Source organism: Schistocerca nitens, chromosome 1 (assembly GCF_023898315.1).
Source record: "Schistocerca nitens isolate TAMUIC-IGC-003100 chromosome 1, iqSchNite1.1, whole genome shotgun sequence".
NCBI classification, from domain to species: Eukaryota; Metazoa; Arthropoda; class Insecta; order Orthoptera; family Acrididae; genus Schistocerca; species Schistocerca nitens.
In genome coordinates, this window is record NC_064614.1 from 1,059,286,788 (window position 1) to 1,059,310,322 (window position 23,535).

Sequence of the window (23,535 nt, forward strand, 5' to 3'; positions counted from 1 at the left end):
TCAGGAAATGTGGTTTCAGCATGATGTGGCACCACCTCAATTCTCATGCGCGTGTAGAAAACAGCTCCACAGACGATATGGTGAAGGAAGGATAGAGTGTACAGAATGCTGGATTATTTTTCCGTTTTGAACCAATGTAAACAATTAATGCTTAAGTCGTAATACAAAAAATGTGCCTAAGTGCTAAATGGGTTTCGTTGCTTAATTTCCAATTATTACCTAATAATTGTACTGTGTCACGCCTAAATCATTTTCTCAAGCAGAAGTGGATGAGCTGAACATATGAACTGAATACGTGGTGGAACCAAACGGCACGGTTCCTATTGAAAATGTTATGTAATCACTCCCGTCTACCGGTCCTAGAAGCTTGTAATAGGAATTTCCGAACACCCTATAGTTACACAAGTAAACACTCTGTTAGGTGTTCAGCTTGTGCTTTCTTACTTTTTGAATGAAGGCTGCGGAGATGTGCAACCTTCGAACAAGAAGCCCTCAGATGAACCAAGAAGCTACCAACCTCAACCTCTGATCAGCGAACGTTGCTGCATATGAGCCATCACAGATGGCGCCTGGATCATGCATCCATGCTCACTGATGTTCATTGGCGGCGAGGACTGGAATTTGCACACCAGTACAGCAACATGACCCTCAATAAGTGATGACAGGTGCCCTTTTCAGATGAATCAAATTTTATGTTCCATAGGACGGACATCCATTAGCGTGTACGGCTTGAAACGTCTGAAAGCAAAGGAAGAGGGAGCGTTATGGTCTGGGCAATGTTTTCGTGGCATTCGCACAGATGAGTTTGTCGTACTCCTCTGGCCACCAAACTTCCCGGATTTAAACCCAATCGAGAATCTGTGGGACCATCTCGATCGGGCTGTTCGCACCATGGATCCTCAACCGAGAAACCTAAGGCAACTGGCCACGGCACGGGAGACGGCATGGCTGTTTATATGTACAACGTGATGGTTCTGCGGCTCAGTGGTGAAGTGCCGCGACACGGGTCGACAGGTTCGATCCCTGGACTGTCCTAGGAGTTTTAATTGTCATTATCACTTCTTTCGTCTTTGGCGGTGTTTATGTGTATAACGGTGAATGCCAAATTGCACACTTCTTCGGAGTGCAAGTGGCTCTGTCCCCCTATAGCTATGTGAAAAAGTTGGTTCAAAGACTGGAGGCAGAAAACGGAATAGCACCTCCAGTGGCACCAGGCCTAGGAAATTACAGTGGTGTTCAAACAACTATTCAGTTTTATAATAGATTTCTTTTTATGTATGTTACGTTGCCAACTTCAGAGTTAGATGCATCCGTAGCCAATTGGCTACTGAGCTACTGAGTACAAAAATCAGATGGAATAGCGTATTCACATAGGACATATTCTGGAATACTACCTTATGGACATGTAGGTACAGAAGGTATTATCAGTGGAAATATCAGTGTCGAGATACATACTCTAGTCCAACAAATGATCAGGCAGATGAATGTGTCACGGCAGCCCTGTAGCTTTTCGTAGGGACTTGTGAATTACAGACTTAATAACACTGTCAGCTTTTTGTGAGCTGTTTGGTACATGTCAACATTATTAATAAATGTAGATGGGCGACCAAGAATCCCATGTGCAAAACGGATCTCTCTCTCTCTCTCTTTATTGGAGACTCACTTCTTTCGTTCCTGTTGTGGTAACCCTTCATAATGAACTGAACCGTATTCGCCACAGCAGTAGGAAAAGCACAGACGTCACCTGCCCCAAGCACACTAAATTAAAGCCATTGCCATGTACACATACATTTGCCGACCAGTAGATCATGGTGAGAAAACTTGGCTTACTTTTTTTTTTTTTTTAAAAAAAAAGACACCTCTTAACGGCAGTTATCATCACGTTCAATTCGTATGATAACATCTTCTGAATTATTGAAGTTGACAACTGATTGTCTACAAGGCTGTGGACATTTAGTTCATCAGATCGAAGATGCAGTTTTTAAAGTGCTTACAGGTTTGTGTGATAGTTTTGCTCATTTAAGTAAAATTGTGTTACAGTTTTTGGTGTCTTTACATAACAGGATCTTTAATTAAACTCCGATAAAGATTGTGCACTCAACTGCTCCATTGCGATCACGTTCCACATGACTTGTGAAACACGCCACGCAATTAGAGAGAGGGAGAGAGAGAGAGAGAGAGAGAGAGAGAGAGAGAGAGAGAGAGAGGGAGGGAGAGGGAGGGAGAGACAGAGAGATCAGAAATAATTTTGCGTTACACTTTTGGTCGCCTTTTCACCTCACATTGCCTAAAAAAGGATAACTTATTTTGTGAGATAGACAGTGATCAGTTACAGGTTGTCAAAGTACGGATTCATGTATGCCCTCCAATTTTCTTGATAATACAAAATGTCCTTATTTTTTAGTGTTGTGACGATTCCGTCTGGTGCTAAATAGATCCAGCTTCTCAGTTGCGTACAAACGCAAAACGCAAAAGTAGTGAGCTAAAGCGTTTCTCAGGTGTTAGTTTCGAGTGATCCGAGATTAGTATGTCGAAACTCCACGAAATAGAATGCTTGCAAGGCCTGAAACACTCCTGTCAGTAGTTTTGGAATATTTACCCTGCGTTAAGAAGTGAATATTTAAGGCAGTACGAGGTTTTGAACGAGCAATGTGTGTAAGGCACTAGTTATTGAGTTGCTTATATAGCAGTGTGTGGAGCGTTCGAAGTGGAGTTAACCACTGTTTACTCTCCATGACCGTTTGTAGAAGGCTGAGAAGTACTCATTACAGGGACTACCAGACATGTATTTAACGTTGCGGGATGTGGTACCCGGAAAGCTGAAAGAGTACACAAAGCAAACTATTCGCGACAGTCATCACTATAATTAGAGGTAATTCATCACCGCAGACTTAAATGGATGAAGAAACTGAACATCCAAACCAAAGAGAACAAGATAAGTTTCTATAAAACTAATTGCTTTTTGAGGAAATAGTGCGTATTGTGACTGCGAGTCGTATGGTCGCAACTAGGCCGCAGGCTAGCCTTCCCTCTAGCCACGTAGGTAACACGGAGCAGCCCACTTTCCAGGCGGAGCGAAACCACTATAAATTCGAACGACAAATTATATATGTCACCAGCACAACAGGAACTATGATGCATTGTACATGATAACGGGTGAAAATGGTAAAAATATTCTACTGTGTTCTACTTTCATCATTTTAACTTAGGCACCGCCGTGAGCTGTTACGTAAACTGCTCCGCAGCACTTGTGGCTGGCTCCCACGGTATTACGCTGAGCTAGGGACGCCACCACGGCATTTCTGAATGAGAGACGCCAACTTTCTGCCACAAACACGCCAATTGGAGGACGGGGTGCCGCCATGTGAGGTACGCAAGAGGGTCGCGCTCTTGCCTGCGAGCGTCCTTACCTCTGTACGTGTCCACCAGGGGGTTGCGACAGTTGTGAGGAACGACTGTTGTGAGGAGCGACTGTTGTGAGGAGACCCGGCCGAACAGGTAGCGGGAGTCTACAGGGACACCAAACAGATAGTGCACCACAGTTCAGTACTGCATCGTCACATCACTGCCGTCACACAGGAGTGCAAAACGATCGCTGCAACGCATCAGGCAAAAAGCGCGGGATCTACACAAGATCCGATCGATGCTGCAGGAATATTTCTGCAAGAACATCATTTGGTAATGAATGATGGGAACAAATTTTTACTTGCAGATGACGACAGAGGACCAAATGACAGGATGTTGGTGTTCGCCAGCGAAAGGGGAAAATCCTATTTAACAGACTGCAATTAGTTCTTTGTTGATGGAGCGTTCAAAAGCTCCAGCAAGCAGTTTTGACAATTATTTATTGTTCATGCCGGTATTTCTAGTTCTGAGGAGGAAACAAGCACAGTTCCAACTGTGTGCTCCTTGCTACCCAATAAAAAGCGAGAAACGTACGATCGATTTTTCACAGCTGTTAAGAGCAACCGTTCCTGGATGGAGTCCTATAGCTATCATGATGGATTTTGAAGCTGCAGTCATCTAATCAGTAGCACATTTGTTTCCTGATGCAAAGATTGATGGCTGCAACTACCAGTTCAATCAGTGCTTGTGGAAGCAAGTGCAGAATTGCGGCCTTGTTGCTGCCTACAAGGAAAACGAAGAAATTCGTTTTCACATAAGATTGTGTTCCGCTTTGGCTCACATTCCCCTGGACATGTTAAAAGATGGTGGCTATGCATTCAGGAGAGTACGCCAGATAATGAAAAACTGCAGCATTCTTACGACTGTTTTGTTAAACAATGGCTGGATGGCTGGATAATGAAGACATGCCAAGAGATATATGGAACTGCGCAGGAAGGCGTCACCGCACCAACAATGTTTCAGAAGGATGGACTCGGAGGATAAATACATTGATTTCGAAGGTTCATCCAAATTTTTACTCCTTAGTAAAAATTCTCAGAGAAGACGCAGAATATCATGGGCACAAATTTGACCGACTAGTTTTAAATCTAGGTGGGAAAATAAGAAAGAAGTCCGCAATTAAGACAGATGAGATAGATTCTAAGACTCTCACAAGACTCCAAGCTGACGGCAATATAAAATCGTTTCTTACTTGCGTGCCCTATGCACAGAAATTACAATGAAAAGGAAATGGCTGAACCTACAGCAACACTTGTGAATATTGAAAAGGGGCTAAGTTCACGCCAATAGCCCTATTGTAAAAATTGTAAATAAATAATCATCCTGCAAATATTGTAAATAAATATAATGCGGGACGAAGAGAGACTACCTCCTCGTGGTGTTCCCTGGAAATGACACAAAGTCGGCTACATGTCTCTTGCAAATTGTAAAAGATTCACTAATGAAGTCTGACAAGCCATAGCTTTTCTAACAATCACAATCAGCATTTTTGTGTAGAGAATTTTAGAAATTGCATTCCTTAACGCTAACTGCTAGCAGCAATCACATTAGACCTCAGTACACTTCCCTGCTTGGCACGGGAAAATTGAGGTTTATTTCGAAATAATTAAAGAAAACGTTTCTACCGAGAACTAAATTCTTTAGTTAGCTCCTCTTAATATATGGTAAAAGGTTGCCACTCCTATCATATCAAATTTTGGGTTGGGGGTTGAAAGATTGAAAACGTTTTCGGTTTCTATAGTTTCTGTAAAATATATAGTTACGTATTAGGTTGAGCGAAAATTATGCCCTATGTAAGATTAATCAGAACAAAAATTCCAATGAAAAAGCTCTTACGCATAACTGTGCTGCGACTAATGGTTGACATGATATCGTGGGGGCAAAAGCAGCTCCGAATTCTAATTTGTCTAAGGCTATTCTTCCCTGCCCAAAAAATTCTGAAATAATGTAACCTGGCTGCACTGGAAGAGTGTGAATGTCCCTCGGCAGCTGCCCGGGCCGGCACAAGTCGAGCGCTCAGTCACACCAAGCGGCAGCAGGTGGTGGCCGAGCAGGTAGTGGCGAAGTATTTGCGACACACTCTGTGCCGGTCTCTTAGCAACCCGGATTTCTCACAAGTGTCGCCACATTCCAGTTTCTCACAAGTGTCGCTTCTCACAAGTGTGTACAACCCGTTCACCAGTCCTTCCTATTGCTCTTACCGTACCATGGGCGGTTCACCCCGCGGCCGTAGCCAGTTTTCATGAGCATTGTATCCCTTAGTGGTAGTTCTTTGGAATAAAACCCATTTTTTCCCTGAATAATGGCATTTATCATTTTGCCTGTAGGAAAAACACCCCAGATGCCCACCTGATACCATCCTGACATGGGCGGTATATCAGCGGCCACCTGTAACAAGTACATCACTGTGTACACCAGGACATAATCCGAGTTACGTTGATCTCAGCAATTCTATCGTAGCTCTCCTACTAAGGAGAATCGACCTCCCTACCAAAAGAATCATCACACTCGCCGCCGACGATTCCGACGGGAAATCAGCAGCCCAGCGATAATGTAAGACTGCCACGGAGCAGAGACTACGCTCGGGAGCAGATATTCACCATAATTTAAACCTAATCAGTGAATGTGCACTGGAAAAAAGTACGACTAATTTTGTATAATGGCCACACGAGAGTTGAATATTTGCATTATTGAGTAAATCAACTTTTTGTACATAAACATTTGTAATTATTCCAGTAAGTATAATATTTGTATGTATGCGCTCCTGATAATGTTTGTTGACTGTATTGCCCTATTTGCACAGACATATGAACGGCACCTCGTCGTCTGTAGAAGTTGCATTAGTCAAATCGACTGACGACAGAATTGCCACAGCGTGGCAATAGATTCATCAATAAGTACTCTTCAACTTGCCCATGAAATGCATGTTTCGAAGAATATAGCATGGAGAGTACTGATGAAACATCAATTACATCCAATCACAAACAATGTGCAATGAGTTTCAACCCACTGTTCGGTTCAGTCAACAAATTATGTTGAGATTTATGCACTGAAACTGCCTCGCCCATTTTATACAACTTAAAAGAACTTAAGTTGGCAACAAAATATACTGTACCAGTAAAAAATGAAATATTCGTGTCCTGCCCTTAGTCAGGTACGTCAAAGTATTTAGTTTAGCAACGTATGCTGTCTGCATGACTTCAACCCTGTATACCTTTATGAGACTGCGTATTAGGATGAACTATATATTTATGGGATAAATATGACGCAAAGCTAGCTTTCTTCCTCTCATGAAAATGGTACTATTGCTCCGGCACCGAAATGTCAGTGCATAAAAAAATGTTAATTGGGACTTTTACCTTCCTTTTGTGTGAGATTATATATCGGTCACCACTGTAGACCGCGCATTACGTAATTCCTAATGTTCTGGATACATCTTTATTGTATTTGATAATTGCTTTGGTATATGTTCTGTGGATTTTTTTCTAGGAATTTATTATGACGTTTGCACTGTAGCTAATTAAATTTCCCTTCCCTTTCCTCTCCATACTTATCTGCCATTTCACTTACACCCCTCCCCTTCTCCCTCCCAATTTTATCACTTACGAGCCGGCCACTGTGGCCGAGCGGTTCTAGGCGCTTGTCTTGAACCGCGCTGCTGCTACGGTCGCAGGTTCGAATCCTGCCTCATGCATGGATGTGTGTGATGTCCTTAGGTTAGTTAGGTTTAAGTAGTTCTAAGTCTAGGGGACTGATGACCTGAAATGCTAAGTCCCGTAGTGCTTAGAGCCATTTGAACAATTTTTTATCACTTACAAATGACGTACTTCAAGTTATTTTATATCCAATTTAAGTTATTGGTTTCTATAATCTTTTTAGAACCAAATAAAACATCATATGTGTTTCTTCAATACTGACATACGGGTACCAAGTCCCTCTCTTCTGTAACAATATTTCAATAATTTAGTTGTTTCCTATCTATTGCAGTGCTGTTCTTTCCCGCAGTTTTGCACACTAATTTCACACATACATTTTGCGTCCTAGACGTTACTCATCTTAATTCCACCGGCACGACATCAGTTCACTAGCTGCATTTGTGAAATAGTATCTAATGATAGCACGATATTTTGTGGTTTTATTATGATGGAGATGAATCTGATCTTAATTTGTACTCGATGGGGACATATTCACAGCTGCGAATGTGTGTTGTTGGGGGAGCAGTGAGGTGTTTCGTGGAGACTCACGAGTATTTGATTGGGGCTGGCATCGCGGTCCACGTCGTAGCGCACCACCAGCTGGCCGGAGATGCCCTCCGCGCCCCGCTGCCGCTGCTCCTCCTCGGTGGATGACCAGCGCACGATGGCGCTGGACAGCGTGGGTCGCTCGATGCGCGCCAGGGGGTCCGCTGCAACAGACAGCGCAGAGAACGCGGCACATGACGGAAATTTCTATGTTTTATCATAATACCTAGTTTGCATAATTTGTTTACCACACTGGCAATACAATATTCTGACAGCAAGGCTCTTACGTCCAGTTTTGGAGTGGCAATTTCTATTTCTATACGAAGACAGTAACTTGTTCTCGGAAGAACAGTTACTGTTGATGACCGTGCAGCTTTTCCCTGGAATAAACGATGCTGCCGGCAGGTGTTGTTGATATATCTCGATGTGGACAGCTGAAAATGTGTGCCCCCGACCGGGACGCGAACCCGGGATCTCCTGTTTACATGACAGACGCTCTATCCATCTGAGCCACCGAGGACACAGATGAATAGCGCGACTGCAGGGACTTATCCCTTGCACGCTTTCGAGAACAAGTTACTGTCTTCGTATATATATAGTTAAATGCTACCCAGCCATTGACCTTCGTCTGTGCGAATGCGCACAGGTTGCCCAAACTCCTACGGGAATCGCCAAAGCGTGCGCGAGTAATGAGTGGTTGGGCAAATGTCTATAAGGTACAATACATATGTAGAATTGTGGACAGTTGGGAATGTGAGTTTCACGGGAAGCGTGCAAGGGATAAGTCCCTGCGGTCGCGCTATTCATCTGTGTCCTCTGTGGCTCAGATGGATAGAGCGTCTGCCATGTAAGCAGGAGATCCCGGGTTCGAGTCCCGGTCGGGGCACACATTTTCAGCTGTCCACATCGAGGTATTTCAACAGCACCTCTCGGCAGCTGAGGTTTTCAGTTCGTCATCAATTTCTATTTCATCTACTCGTACAGGGACAGCACTTGGCATAACAGCTAAAATGTGAAGCAGACTGACGTGCAACTATACCACGCATTGATTGCTGAAACCATCAAGTCCGTCCACTAGCCTCCAGTACCTCTCAAATATTGTCTGACCACAACAAAACGCTCTCGCAAGAAAATGTTAAAAGAAAAGAAGTTTGCAACGTAGAGTTACCAACTCGTATATTTTACATGTACATCTACTGTCTTACTTACTCTGTGGTGTGTGGCGGAAGATACTTTCGCTCCATTTGTGTTCCCTTAAGTATGGGCTCAAATTTGGTGGTCACTACAGTAGATATATTCAGGATGATTAATATGTTGCTTAGCTTCTCTTGGTACGTGCCCTACAGAATTTTTAGAGTAAAAATCTCAGTATTACACAACAACTTTCTTGTAGCGCCTGCCCCTGGTGTTCACCGAGCATTGCCGCAACGCTTAGCCACAGCCTGGTGGATTGTTTCCTGAACACTACAGCGAAGTGTGCACTGATCTGAAAGACAGGACATGAGGCACTGGTGGAAACAAAGCCGTGAGGGTTGATCGTGAGGAGCTATTAGGTAGCTCATACGATAAAGCACTTGCCCGCAGAAGACGCAGATCCCAGGTTCGTATCCCGGTCCGGCACACAGTTTTAACCTGCCAGAAAGCATCAAACAGTGCACATTGTGCTACGGAATGAAAATGTATTGTGTGAACAGTCTTCCAAGCTGTGGATAAGCCATGTTCTTTCTTTTGGGAGTGCTAGTCCCGCAAGGTATGCAGGGGAACTTCGATCCAATTAAGAAGGTATAAGATGGGGTACCGGCGGAAGTAAAACTGTGAAGACAGGTCAGGAGGCCTGTTTGGGTACCTCAGTCAGTAGAGCACTTGCCCACGAAAGGCAAAGGTCCCATGATCGAGTGCAAGTCCGGCACACAGTTTTAGTCTGCCAGGAATTGTCAGTGCACACTCAACAGAATATTCATTCTGGAAACGATTATTGTTGTCACCAATACAGAGAACAGATGGACAGCCGTCACATAAGCGAACATTATGCATTCTGTCAACAAGTGGCCTACTGATTTCTGTACCCCACAAACACCACACACCAATGCCCCTTCCTGTTGGAGAAGGAATTCATTTGCAGGCGTGTGGTGTCTCTCTTCTTCATTTCAGAGTAGCACTTGTCCTGAAGTCATCACGCATTTGCTGCGCAGTTTTTATCGTTCACAGCTCCCTCAAGCGCCATGGAAATTGTTCTTAACGCATACCCTATTCTTAATACATGTCCTATCATCCTGACACTTACTTCCACGTGTTCCTTATCTGGCCGATTGTGTGGAGAGCTTCTTCGTTTCTTATCTGATCAGTCCACTTGACTTTCAGAATCTTTGTTTAGCACCACGTCTCAAACGCTTCGACGCTTTTGTTTTCCAATTTTACAACAGTCCATGATTCACTTCCATACAACGCTATACTCAAAACGTACAGTTTCAATAACTTCTTCCTCATATTAAGGCCGATATTATTAGATTTATTTTGACCGGAGTGGCTTCTTTACCGACGCTAGTCTCCTTTTTATGCCTCCTTGCTTCGTCCGTCATTTGTTATCAAGGTAGCAGAATTTCATCACTTCGTGTTCTCATTAGTTCACGGCTTCGACGTTAAGTTTCTTGGTTATCTCATTTCTGTTACTCCTCATTTCTTTCGTTTTTCTTCGGATTACTCTAAATCCACACTATGTGGTTATTAGATTCTTCACTTTATTTAACATGTATTGTAATTCTTCCTCATTTTCACTAATAATAGCATCGTCATTTATATCCTGAATTTTAATCCAAAACATGGATCTTCCTTTCATTTAATCATTGCTTCTTCGATGTATAGACTGAACGATATAGGCGAAAGACTGAACCTCTATCTTGTTCTATTTTTGATTCGAATTCTTCGTTCTTGTCCACCGTTCTCTTTTCTTCCCTCTTGATTTTTGTACATATTGTATGTTATCTGTATTTTCCTATAGCTTCCACCAAATTTTCAATGAATTTGCATTTCTCTGTCTCCACATCGATCAGTTCTACGAATGTGTTTTGATTTTTCTTAAGTCTTTCTTCATTTATCAAGTGCAACGTCAGAACTGTCTCTACATCTACGTCTACATCTCCATACAAACTCCGCAAACCACGGCGTGGTGCATGGCGGACGGTATCTAGTACCACTAGGTGTCATTCCCATTCTTCTTCCACTCCTAAATGGAGCGATGGATAAATGGCAGTCTAAAAGCTTCCGTACGACACCTAATTTCTCTCATTTTTCTTCGTGGTTCTTACAGCCTCAAATGAGGCTTCTAGTGCCTCGAGAAAAGAGCGTCGTCTTCCCTCCAGGAACTCCCATTTGAGTTCACGAAGTATCTTCGTAACGATAAAGGGCTGATCGAACACGTCAGTAATAAATCAGGCGGCACACCTCTGAATTGCTTCGATGTCTTCCTTTAATCCGACCTGGTGGGGATCCGAAACACTCTTAACCGTAGTCAGGAATCGGTCGCTCTGGCGTTATATACACCGTCTCCTTTGTGGATGAGCTAGACTTCCCAAAATTCTCACAGTTAAATGAAGTCGAGGATTTGCCTTTCCTACTACCGACCTGACGTGCTTATTCCACTTCATATCACTTTGCAACGTTACGCCTAGATATTTAATCGATGTATCTCAAGTAGCACCCTATTAAAGCTGTATTAGAACGTTACAGGATTATTGTGCCTACTCATCCACATTAAGTTACGTTCTTCTACATGTACAGCAAACTGCAATTCGTCCCAAGAACTGAACTGCCTAAGTCATCTTGTGTCCTCCTACAGTCACTCAACGAGGGAACTTACCCGTACTCGACAGTGTCATCGGCAAAGAACCGTAAATTGGTTCTCATCCTGTCTGTCAGATCATTTATGTATATGGAGAGTAGGAGCGGGCCTACCACTATTGCCTGTGGAATTTCTGACGGTACCGTTGTGTTTGATGAACAGTCGCCACCTAAGCGTACGTAGTGTGCTGCCTATATCTTTCCAAAGGCCACACTGTTCGTTTTCAGTTTTCTTTTCAATTTTTCTGTATATTACTATTGCCAGCAACATAGATGCATACAGTCTTAAGCTGAATATGTGACAGTTCTTGCACTTACCTGCCCTTGCTGTCTTCGGTATTGTGCGAATGATATTTATTCAAACTGTTGCTTCACAAACAGAAATTTTCGAGTGTAGCATCCAATGTTCATAGTTCAGTTGGTCACACAGTCGTAAGACGCGGTGCGCCACTTACTGGTATCGTCCGGCTCGTCCGTGATCTCGTTGTCATTCCGCATGCGGGGTACTTGCACCAGCCGCAGGGGAGCCTGTTCCTCCACGCGCACCTCCACTGACAGGTCCCTCACCACCTGTAACCGGGGACAGCACGTTACAACCCGGACCACTCTTGAGGCAGGTCGCCGCGCGACAAGCAGCCTGCAGTACACCATTCACTTACAAGCTGTAGCTCGGCCCCCGGATGAGCACATGAAAGGACATACAGAAAACAGAAAGCGTGATCTACGTTTCATGGGCACTGCGGGCCGAATGACATTGGAATACTGGCGGAAACGTATAGGGTGTACTTAACCAGAGCATTGATACTACTTGTCGTACTGAAATATATATACCGAAATAGTCAACAAAAGTGAAACGGGTTCAAAGGCGTGTGATAAACTCGACGTAAATCAGGAGGTTAAACGCAAGTATAACACTTCGCCCGGTGTTCTACATATACAGGGTGTTACAAAAAGGTACGGCCAAACTTTCAGGAAACATTCCTCACAAACAAAGAAAAAAAATATGTTATGTGGACATGTGTCCGGAAACACTTACTTTCCATGTTAGAGCTCATTTTATTACTTCTCTTCAAATCACATTAATCATGAATGGAAACACACAGCAACAGAACGTACCAGCGTGACTTCAAACATTTTATTACAGGAAATGTTCAAAATGTCCTCCGTTAGCGAGGATACATGCATCCAGCCTCCATCGCATGGAATCCCTGATGCGCTGATGCAGCCCTGGAGAATGGCGTATTGTATCACAGCCGTCCACAATACGAGCACGAAGAGTCTCTACATTTGGTACCGGGGTTGCGTAGACAAGAGCCTTCAAATGCCACCATAAATGAAAGTCAAGAGGGTTGAGGTCAGGAGAGCTTGGAGGCCATGGAATTGGTCCGCCTCTACCAATCCATCGGTCACCGAATCCGTTGTTGAGAAGCGTACGAACACTTCGACTGAAATGTGCAGGAGCTCCATCGTGCATGAACCACATGTTGTGTCGTACTAGTAAAGGCACATGTTCTAGCAGCACAGGTAGAGTATCCCGTATTAAATCATGATAACGTGCTCCATTGACCGTAGGTGGAAGAACATGGGGCCCAATCAAGACATCACCAACAATGCCTGCCCAAACGATCACACAAAATCTGTGTTGATGACGTGATTGCACAATTGGGTGCGGATTCTCGTCAGCCCACACATGTTGATTGTGAAAATTTACAATTTGATCACGTTGGAATGAAGCCTCATCCGTAAAGAGAACATTTGCACTGAAATGAGAATTGACACATTGTTGGATGAACCATCCGCAGAAGTGTACCCGTGGAGGCCAATCAGCTGCTGATAGTGCCTGCACACGCTGTACATGGTACGGAAACAACTGGTTCTCCCGCAGCACTCTCCATACAGTGACGTGGTCAACGTTACCTTGTACAGCAGCAACTTCTCTGACGCTGACATTAGGGTTATCGTCAACTGCACGAAGAATTGCCTCGTCCGTTGCAGGTGTCCTCGACGTTCTAGGTCTTCCCCAGTCGCGAGTCATAGGCTAGAATGTTCCGTGCTCCCTAAGACGCCGATCAATTGCTTCGAACGTCTTCCTGTCGGGACACTTTCGTTCTGGAAATCTGTCTCGATACAAACGTACCGCGCCACTGCTATTGCCCCGTGCTAATCCATAAATCAAATGGGCATCTGCCAACTCCGCATTTGTAAACACTGCACTGACTTCAAAACCACTTTCGTGATGAACACTAAGCTGTTGATGCTACCTACTGATGTGCTTGATGCTAGTACTGTAGAGCAATGAGCCGCATGTCAACACAAGCACCGAAACCAACATTACCTTCCTTCAACTGGGCCAACTGGCGGTGAATCGAGGAAGTACAGTACATACTGACGAAACTAAAATGAGCTCTAACATGGAAATTAAGCGTTTCAGGACACATGTCCACATAACACCTTTTCTTTATTTGTTTGTGAGGAATGTTTCCTGAAAGACTGGCAGTACCTTTTTGTAACACCCTGTATACAGAAATAGAACAACAAAAGTAAAACGGGTTCAAAGGTAACTGATAAACTCGACGTAAATCAGGAGGTTAAATGCAAGTATAACTTTTCACCCGGTGTTATAGATACAGTTGTTCACCCTGGATTATAAATATTATTCGAAACACGAATAAGCACTGGATTATTGATTGATTCCCAGTTAATTACCTGTTGGAAACCACCATCCACGAGCTGTGCTTACTGTGCAAAGAACTTAAAACGAAGATCTCTGCCCATAAGACTAAAGTCACCACATTTAATGGAGGTGAATACGAGCGATTAAAAATTGAAATTTATGACAATATATCAGAACAAGTGGAAAGCTAACTGTCTTCCAATTCAAGTTTTCCATAAGACCAAGAGGTAGATAAAAAACTTGCATGAATCCAGTATATGCTTGCAACTTTGAAAAATAGGTTGTGGCAAGAAACTAAAATTGAAATTTGGTGAAACTGTACAGTACATCTCTACGTCAGTGAGACCTTTGTCATTTTCCAAACAATAGAGGAATAGGGGTAAGATAGATACTGCCTACAGGAAAATTAAAGAGACCTTTGGAGAGAAGAGAACCACTTGTATAAATATCAAGAACTCAGATGGAAACCCAGTTCTAAGCAAAGAAGGGAAGGCAGAAAGGTGGAAGGAGTATATAGAGGGTTTATACAAGGGCGATGTGCTTGAGGACAATATTATGGAAATGGAAGAGGATGTAGATGAAGACGAAATGGGAGATAAGATACTACGTGAAGAGTTTGACAGAGCACTGAAAGACCTGAGTCGAAACAAGGCCCCCTGAGTAGACAACATTCCATTAGAACTACTGATGGCCTTGGGAGAAACAGTCCTGACAAAACTCTACCATCTGGTGAGCAAGATGTATGAGACAGGCGAAATACCCTCAGACTTCAAGAAGAATATAATAATTCCAAACCCAAAGAAAGCAGGTGTTGACAGATGTGAAAATTACCGAACTATCAGTTTAATAAGTCACAGCTGCAAAATACTAACGCGAATTCTTTACAGAAGAATGGAAAAACTGGTAGAAGCGGACCTCGGGGAAGATCAGTTTGGATTCCGTAGAAATGTTGGAACACGTGAGGCAATACTAACCTTACGACTTATCTTAGAAGAAAGATTAAGAAAAGGCAAACCTACGTTTCTAGCATTTGTAGCCTTAGAGAAAGCTTTTGACAACGTTAACTGGAATACTCTCTTTCAAATTCTGAAGGTGGCAGGGGTAAAATACAGGGAGCGAAAGGCTATTTACAATTTGTACAGAAACCAGATGGCAGTTATAAGAGTCGAGGGACATGAAAGGGAAGCAGTGGTTGGGAAAGGAGTGAGACAGGGTTGTAGCGTCTCCCCGATGTTATTCAATCTGTATATTGAGCAAGCAGTAAAGGAAACAAAAGAAAAATTCGGAGTAGGTATTAAAATTCACGGAGAAGAAGTAAAAACTTTGAGGTTCGCCGATGACATTGTAATTCTGTCAGAGACAACAAAGGACTTGGAAGAGCAGTTGAACGGAATGGACAGTGTCTTGAAAGGAGGATATAAGATGAACATCAACAAAAGCAAAAGGAGGATAATGGAATGTAGTCAAATTAAATCGGGTGATGCTGAGGGAATTAGATTAGGAAATGAGACACTTAAAGTAGTAAAGGAGTTTTGCTATTTAGGGAGTAAAATAACTGATGATGGTCGAAGTAGAGAGGATATAAAATGTAGACTGGCAATGGCAAGGAAATCGTTTCTGAAGAAGAGAAATTTGTTAACGTCGAGAATAGACTTAAGTGTCAGGAAGTCGTTTCTGAAAGTATTTGTATGGAGTGTAGCCATGTATGGAAGTGAAACATGGACATAACTAGTTTGGACAAGAAGAGAATAGAAGCTTTCGAAATGTGGTGCTACAGAAGAATGCTGAAGATTAGATGGGTAGATCACATAACTAATGAGCAGGTGTTGAATGGGATTGGGGAGAAGAGACGTTTGTGGCACAACTTGACTAGAAGAAGGATCGGTTGGTAGGACATGTTTTGAGACATCAAGGGATCACAAATTTAGCATTGGAGGGCAGCGTGGAGGGTAAAAATCGTAGAGGGAGACCAAGAGATGAATACACTAAGCAGATTCAGAAGGATGTAGGTTGCAGTAGGTACTGGGAGATGAAGAAGCTTGCACAGGATAGAGTAGCATGGAGAGCTGCATCAAACCAGTTTCAGGACTGAAGACCACAACAACAACAGAGGAATAGAATTCAAGCATACGAAATAAGATTTCTAAGAGCTGTGAAACGATGCACCAATTCAGATAAAGTAAAAAATATAGATACCAGAAAAGAGTTTAAAATTGAATTGATAAACAATGTAACAGATGAACGTAGAGTTACATGAAGGACCGCGTGGAAGAAATGTTAGGCTGGCGCTTATGACAACGAGCATAATATACAGGGTGTTTCAAAAATGACCGGTATATTTGAAACGGCAATAAAAACTAAACGAGCAGCGATAGAAATACACCGTTTGTTGCAATATGCTTGGGACATCAGTTCATTTTCAGGCGGACAAACTTTCGAAATTACAGTAGTTACAATTTTCAACAACAGATGGCGCTGCAAGTGATGTGAAAGATATAGAAGACAACGCAGTCTGTGGGTGCGCCATTCTGTACGTCGTCTTTCTGCTGTAAGCGTGTGCTGTTCACAACGTGCAAGTGTGCTGTAGACAACATGGTTTATTCCTTAGAACAGAGGATTTTTCTGGTGTTGGAATTCCACCGCCTAGAACACAGTGTTGTTGCAACAAGACGAAGTTTTCAACGGAGGTTTAATGTAACCAAAGGACCGAAAAGCGATACAATAAAGGATCTGTTTGAAAAATTTCAACGGACTGGGAACGTGACGGATGAACGTGCTGGAAAGGTAGGGCGACCGCGTACGGCAACCACAGAGGGCAACGCACAGCTAGTGCAGCAGGTGATCCAACAGCGGCCTCGGGTTTCCGTTCGCCGTGTTGCAGCTGCGGTCCAAATGACGCCAACGTCCACGTATCGTCTCATGCGCCAGAGTTTCCACCTCTATCCATACAAAATTCGAACGCGGCAACCCCTCAGCGCAGCTACCATTGCTGCACAAGAGACATTCGCTAACGATATAGTGCACAGGATTGATGACGGCGATATGCATGTGGGAAGCATTTGGTTTACTGACGAAGCTTATTTTTACCTGGACGGCTTCGTCAATAAACAGAACTGGCGCATATGGGGAACCGAAAAGCCCCATGTTGCAGTCCCATCGTCCCTGCATCCTCAAAAAGTACTGGTCTGGGCCGCCATGTCTTCCAAAGGAATCATTGGCTCATTTTTCAGATCCGAAACGATTACTGCATCACGCTATCTGGACATTCTTCGTGAATTTGTGGCGGTACAAACTGCCTTAGACGACACTGCGAACACCTCGTGGTTTATGCAAGATGGTGCCCGGCCACATCGCACGGCCGACGTCTTTAATTTCCTGAATGAATATTTCGATGATCGTGTGATTGCTTTGGGCTATCCGAAACATTCAGGAGGCGGCGTGGATTGGCCTCCCTATTCGCCAAACATGAACCCCTGTGACTTCTTTCTGTGGGGACACTTGAAAGACCAGGTGTACCGCCAGAATCCAGAAACAATTGAACAAAAATGGTTCAAATGGCTCTGAGCACTATGGGACTCAACTTCCGAGGTCATTAGTCCCCTAGAACTTAGAACTAGTTAAACCTAACTAACCTACGGACATCACAAACATCCATGCCCGAGGCAGGATTCGAACCTGCGACCGTAGCGGTCTTGCGGTTCCAGACTGCAGCGCCTTTAACCGCACGGCCACTTCGGCCGGCAAACAATTGAACAGCTGAAGCAGTACATCTCATCTGCATGTGAAGCCATTCCGCCAGACACGTTGTCAAAGGTTTCGGGTAATTTCATTCAGAGACTACGCCATATTATTGCTACGCATGGTGGATATGTGGAAAATATCGTACTATAGAGTTTCCCAGACCGCAGCGCCATCTGTTGTTGAAAATTGTAACTACTGTAATTTCGAAAGTTTGTCTGCCTGAAAATGTACTGTTGTCCCAAGCATATTGCAACAAACGGTGTATTTCTATCGCTGCTCGTTTAGTTTTTATTGCCGTTTCAAATATACCGGTCATTTTTGAAACACCCTGTATGTGCTACATGATACAAGAAAACCCAATAAGAGTTGACATACGAGGTGCATTCAAGTTCTAAGGCCTCTGATTTTTTTTCTCTGGTCTGGCGAATACAGGGTTATAAATACAAAATCAAATAGGGGCAATGCAGGAGTAGGTTCAATAATGAATAAAAAAAATAGGAGTGCGGATAAGCTACTACAAACAGCATAGTGAACGCATTATTGTGGCCAAGATAGATACGAAGCCCACGTCTACCACATTAGTACAAGTTTATATGCCAACTAGCTCTGCAGATGATGAAGAAATTGATGAAATGTATGATGAGATAAAAGAAATTATTCAGGTAGTGAAGGGAGACGAAAATTTAATAGCCACGGGCGACTGGAATTCGAGAGTAGGAAAAGGGAGAGAAGGAAACATAGTAGGCGAATATGGATTGGGGGAAAGAAATGAAAGAGGAAGCTGTTTGGTAGAATTTTGCACAGAGCACAACTTAATCATAGCTAACACTTGGTTCAATAATCATAAAACAAGGTTGTATACATGGAAGAATCCTGGAAATACTAGAAGGTATCAGATAGATTATATAATGGTAAGACAGAGATTTAGGAACCAGGTATTAAATTGTAATACATTTCCAGGGGCAGATGTGGACTCTGACCACAATCTATTGGTTATGAGCTGTAGATTAAAACTGAAGAAACTGCAGAAAGGTGGGAATTTAAGGAGATGGGACCTAGACAAACTGATAAAACCAGAGGTTGTACAGAGTTTCAGGGAGAGCATAAGGGAACAATTGACAGAAATGGGGGGGGGGGGGGGGAATTACGCTAGAAGTAGAATGGGTAGCTCTGAGGGATGATGTAGTGAAGGCAGCAGAGGATCAAGTAGGTAAAAAGACGAGGGCTAGTAGAAATCCTTGGGTAACAGAAGAAATATTGAATTTAATTGATGAAAGGAGAAAATATAAAAATGCAGTAAATAAAGCAGGCAAAAAGGAATACAAACGTCTCAAAAATGAGATCGACAGGAAGTGCAAAATGGCTAAGCAGGGATGGCTAGAGGACAAATGTAAAGATGTAGAGGCTTATCTCACTAGGGGTAAGATAGATACTGCCTACAGGAAAATTAAAGAGAATCTTTGGAGAAAAGAGAACCACTTGTATGAATATCAAGAGCTCGGATGGAAAACCAGTTCTAAGCAAAGAAGGGAGAGCAGAAAGGTGGAAGGAGTATATAGAAGGTCTATACAAGAGCAACCTACTTGAGGACAATATTCTGGAAATGGAAGAGAATGTAGATGAAGACGAAATGGGAGATACAATACTGCGTGAAGAGTTTGACAGAGCACTGAAAGACCAAAGTCGAAACAAGGCCCTGGGAGTAGACAACATTCTTTTAGAACTACTGACGGCCTTGGGAGAACCAGTCCTGACAAAACTCTACCATCTGGTGAGCAAGATGTATGAAACAGGCGAAATACCCTCAGACTTCAAGGAGAATATAGTAATTCCAATCCTAAAGAGAGCAGGTGTTGACATATGTGAAAATTACCGAACAATCAGTTTAATAGGCCACAGTTGCAAAATACTAACGCGAATTCTTTACAGACGAATGGCAAAACTAGTAGAAGCCAACCTTGGGGAAGATCAGTTTGGATTCCGTGGAAATATTGGAACACGTGAGGCAATACTGACCCTATGGCTTATCTTAGCAACAAAAGCAAAACGAGGATAATGGAATGTAGTCGAATTAAGTCGGGTGATTGGATTAGGAAATGAGACACTTAAAGTAGTAAAGGAATTTTGCTATTTGGGGAGCAAAATAAATGATGATGGTCGAAGTAGAGAGGATATAAAATGTCGACTGGCAATGGCAAGGAAAGCGTTTCTGAAGAAGAGAAATTTGTTAACATCGAGTATAGATTTAAGTGTCAGGAAGTCGTTTCTGAAAGTAATTGTATGGAGTGTAGCCATGTATGGAAGTAAAACATGGACGATAAATAGTTCGGACCAGAAGAGAATGGAAGCTTTTGAAATGTGGTGCTACAGAAGAATGCTGAAGATTAAATGGGTAGATCACATTACTAATGAGGAGGTATTGAATAGAATTGGGGAGAAGAGGAGTTTGTGGCACAGCTTGACAAGAAGAAGGGACCGGTTGGTAGGACATGTTCTGAGGCATCAAGGGTTCACAAATTTAGCATTGGAGGGCAGCGTTCAGGGTAAAAATCGTAGAGGGAGACCAAGAGATGAATACATTAAGCAGATTCAGAAGGATGTAGGTTGCAGTAGGTACTGGAAGACGAAGAAGCTTGCAGAGGATAGAGTAGCATGGAGAGCTGCATCAAACTAGTCTCAGGACTGAAGACCACAACAACAACATTGCCCTTGCAATGCGAAACTGCCCCTAAACGCGGAAGAACCACCAATTATCAAAGGCATGAGGACGCAGAAGGCAACAGACACCACTGTATTAAAAACATAATTTGTATACTCAGAAAACGTGGCTTGTTATTGATAAAGTGTTATGATGGTCTCTCCATTGGCAAAAGATTCCTCCATGCGGATCTCCGCGAGGGGGCTGCGAAGGGGAGGTGACCATGAGAATAAGATTGAAGAACCAGCGGAAGGACAAGGTATGTCGAGTGGCTGCGTGGAATGTCTGCAGTTTGAAAGTGACAGGGAAGCTAGAAAACCTGAAAAGGGAAATCCTAAGGCTCAAAGTAGATACAGTGGGGATCTGTGAAGTGAAATTGAAATAATACAAGGATTTCGTGTCAGACGAGTATAGGGTAACATCAACAGCAGCAGAAAATGTTATGACTGGAGTAAGATCAGTTATGAATAGAAAGGTAGGGTAGAGAGTAAGTTAATGTAAACACTTCAGTGGTACGGGTGTTGTCATCAGACTCGACAGCAAACCAACATCGACAACAGTAGTTCAGGTATACATGTCGACGTCGGAAGCCGAATATGAAGATTTAGACAAAGTACACGAAGATATTGAAAAAGTAATTGAAATGTGAAGGGAAATGACAATCTAATAGTCATGGGGGACCGTAATGCGGTTGTAGGGGAAGGAGTAGAAGAAAGCGTTACGGGAGAGTATGGGCTTGGTACTAGCAATGAGAGAGGAGAAAGACTAATTAAGTTTTCCCATCACAAGAATAGGAGGTATGCTTGGAACAGACAAAGAGATACCTGAAGATTTCAGTTGGATTAAATCTTGGTCACAAGGAGATTTCGAAATCAGATGCTGGATTGTAAGGTGTGCTCAGGAGCAAATATAGACACAGATCATAATGTAGTAGTGAGGAAGAGTAGGCTGAGGTTGAAGACATTAGTCAGGAAGAGTCAATACATAAAGCAGAGGACCACAGAAGTGCTACGGAATGAAGAGATACGCTTGAAGTTCTCTCAGGTTATAGATACTGCGGTAAGGATAGCTCAGGTGGAAGTTAAGTTGAAAAGGCATGGACATCTCTGACAAGGGCAATTACGGAAGGTGGAAAGAGTAACGTAGGTACAAAGAAGGTAGCTGCGTAGAAACCATGGGTAATAGAAGAAATACTTCAGTTGATAGACGAAAGAAATACAAATATGTTCAAGGAAATTCACGAACCTAGAAGTATAAGTCACTTAGGAATATAATAAATAGGAAGTGCAGGGAAACTAAGACGAAATGGCTGCATGAAAAAAGTGAAGGAATGAAGAAAGAAATGATTGTCGGAAGGACTCATACAGAAAAGTCAAAGTAACCTTCGGTGAACTTAAAATCAAGGGTGGTAACATTAAGAGTGCAATGGGAATTCCACCGTTAACAGTGGAGGAGAGAGCGGATAGGTGAAAAGAGTATTTTGAAGGCCTCTATGAAGGGGAAGTTCTGTCTGATGACATAACAGTAGAAGAAAGAGGAGTCGATATAGAAGAGATAGGGTATCCATTATTCGAATCAAAATTTAAAAGAGCTTTGGACGACTTAAAGTCAAGTAAGGCGGAAGGGATAAATAACGTTCCATCTGAATTTTTAAAATCATTGGAGAAGTGGAAACAAAACGACCATTTTCAGCGGTGTGTAGAATGTATGAAAGCGGCGATATACTATCAGACTTTCGGTGTGTAGAATGTATGAAATTGGCGATATACTATCAGACTTTTGGAAAAACATCATCCACATAATTCAGAAGATTGCAAGAGCCGACAAGTGCAAGAATAATCGCACAATCGGCGAAACGCCCCACGCATCCAAGTTAGTGACAAGAATAATATACAGAGGAATGGAAAAGAAAATTAAGACTCTGTTGGATGACGATGAGTCGGGTTTTAGGGAACGTTAAGACACCACAGAGGCAGTTCTGACGTTGCGTTTGATAATGGAAGCAAGACTGAAGAAAAATCAGGACAATTTTATGATTTGTCGACCTGGAAAAAGCATTCGACAATGTGAAATGGGGCAAGAGATTTGAAATTCTGAGAAAAATAGGGGTAAGCTATAGAGAAAGACGGGTAATATACAATATGTACAACAGCCAAAAGGGAATAATAAGAGTGGGAGACCAAGATGGAAGTGCACGGATTAAAATGGATGTAATACTGGCATGTAGTCTTTCGCCCCCACTGTTCAGTTTATACAACGAAGAAGCAACGACGGTAATAAAAGAAAGATCCAAATGCGGGATTCAAATTTAGGGTGAAGAGACTGACATAGTAGCAAGAATACGGAATAAATTAGATGTTTTCTCCACTAATTTAAGGTTTTATCCATTTGAAGTTTGGAACATATTAAGAGGCAATATCGCGAACCATAGTGTACAAAGTGTGGAGTGCTTTGGCACCAAGAGCAGAATTGTGGAAGTAAGAGGCAAAATGCGCGAAGACGAATTACAGGTAATCAGTTGTGAAACACCAACTGGACGCTGTTCCCAGTAACTATCGATGCTACGAAGATGTATGTAGGAGTGGAATGTTGCTTAGATGGCGTAATAATCTATAGAAAGCATAAACCCTCCACAATACGGGTTATGAGGCGTAGGGGATAATGATGCAGAATTGCTACATCAGCGATGTTAGGTATTGATACTGGAGCAAACCAGTTGCGAGAGTATGAACGTTTTGTCCCATGTAGATGAAGGGTGCTGCGCGATTCTAGGGTTGGATTTATGGTGTAAATAACGTGCAAAAACTCATCTTCAGCAGTGCTCCGGTGGAACTCCGTGGGGCGTTGCTAAGACTGAGAGAGGCTGTTTCCAATGACGTACTGCTGCCAGATTCGTACCTCGCAAAGGATAAGCCAGTTAGACTGTGTTCGAAGGGCCT

General features: G+C 42.9%; 1 protein-coding gene across 1 annotated transcript in view; it reads right to left on the reverse strand.

The window, feature by feature from the left end:
• LOC126197723 (inter-alpha-trypsin inhibitor heavy chain H4-like) overlaps window positions 1-23,535 on the reverse strand; it is a 195,830-nt gene that overhangs the window by 101,096 nt on the left and 71,199 nt on the right. Inside the window, exons 5-6 of the mRNA XM_049934660.1 lie at window positions 11,939-12,053; window positions 7,650-7,810 (exon numbers count right to left, since the gene is read on the reverse strand). Coding sequence (XP_049790617.1) covers window positions 7,650-7,810; window positions 11,939-12,053 — 276 coding nt within the window. The remainder of the gene's footprint in view (window positions 1-7,649; window positions 7,811-11,938; window positions 12,054-23,535) is intronic.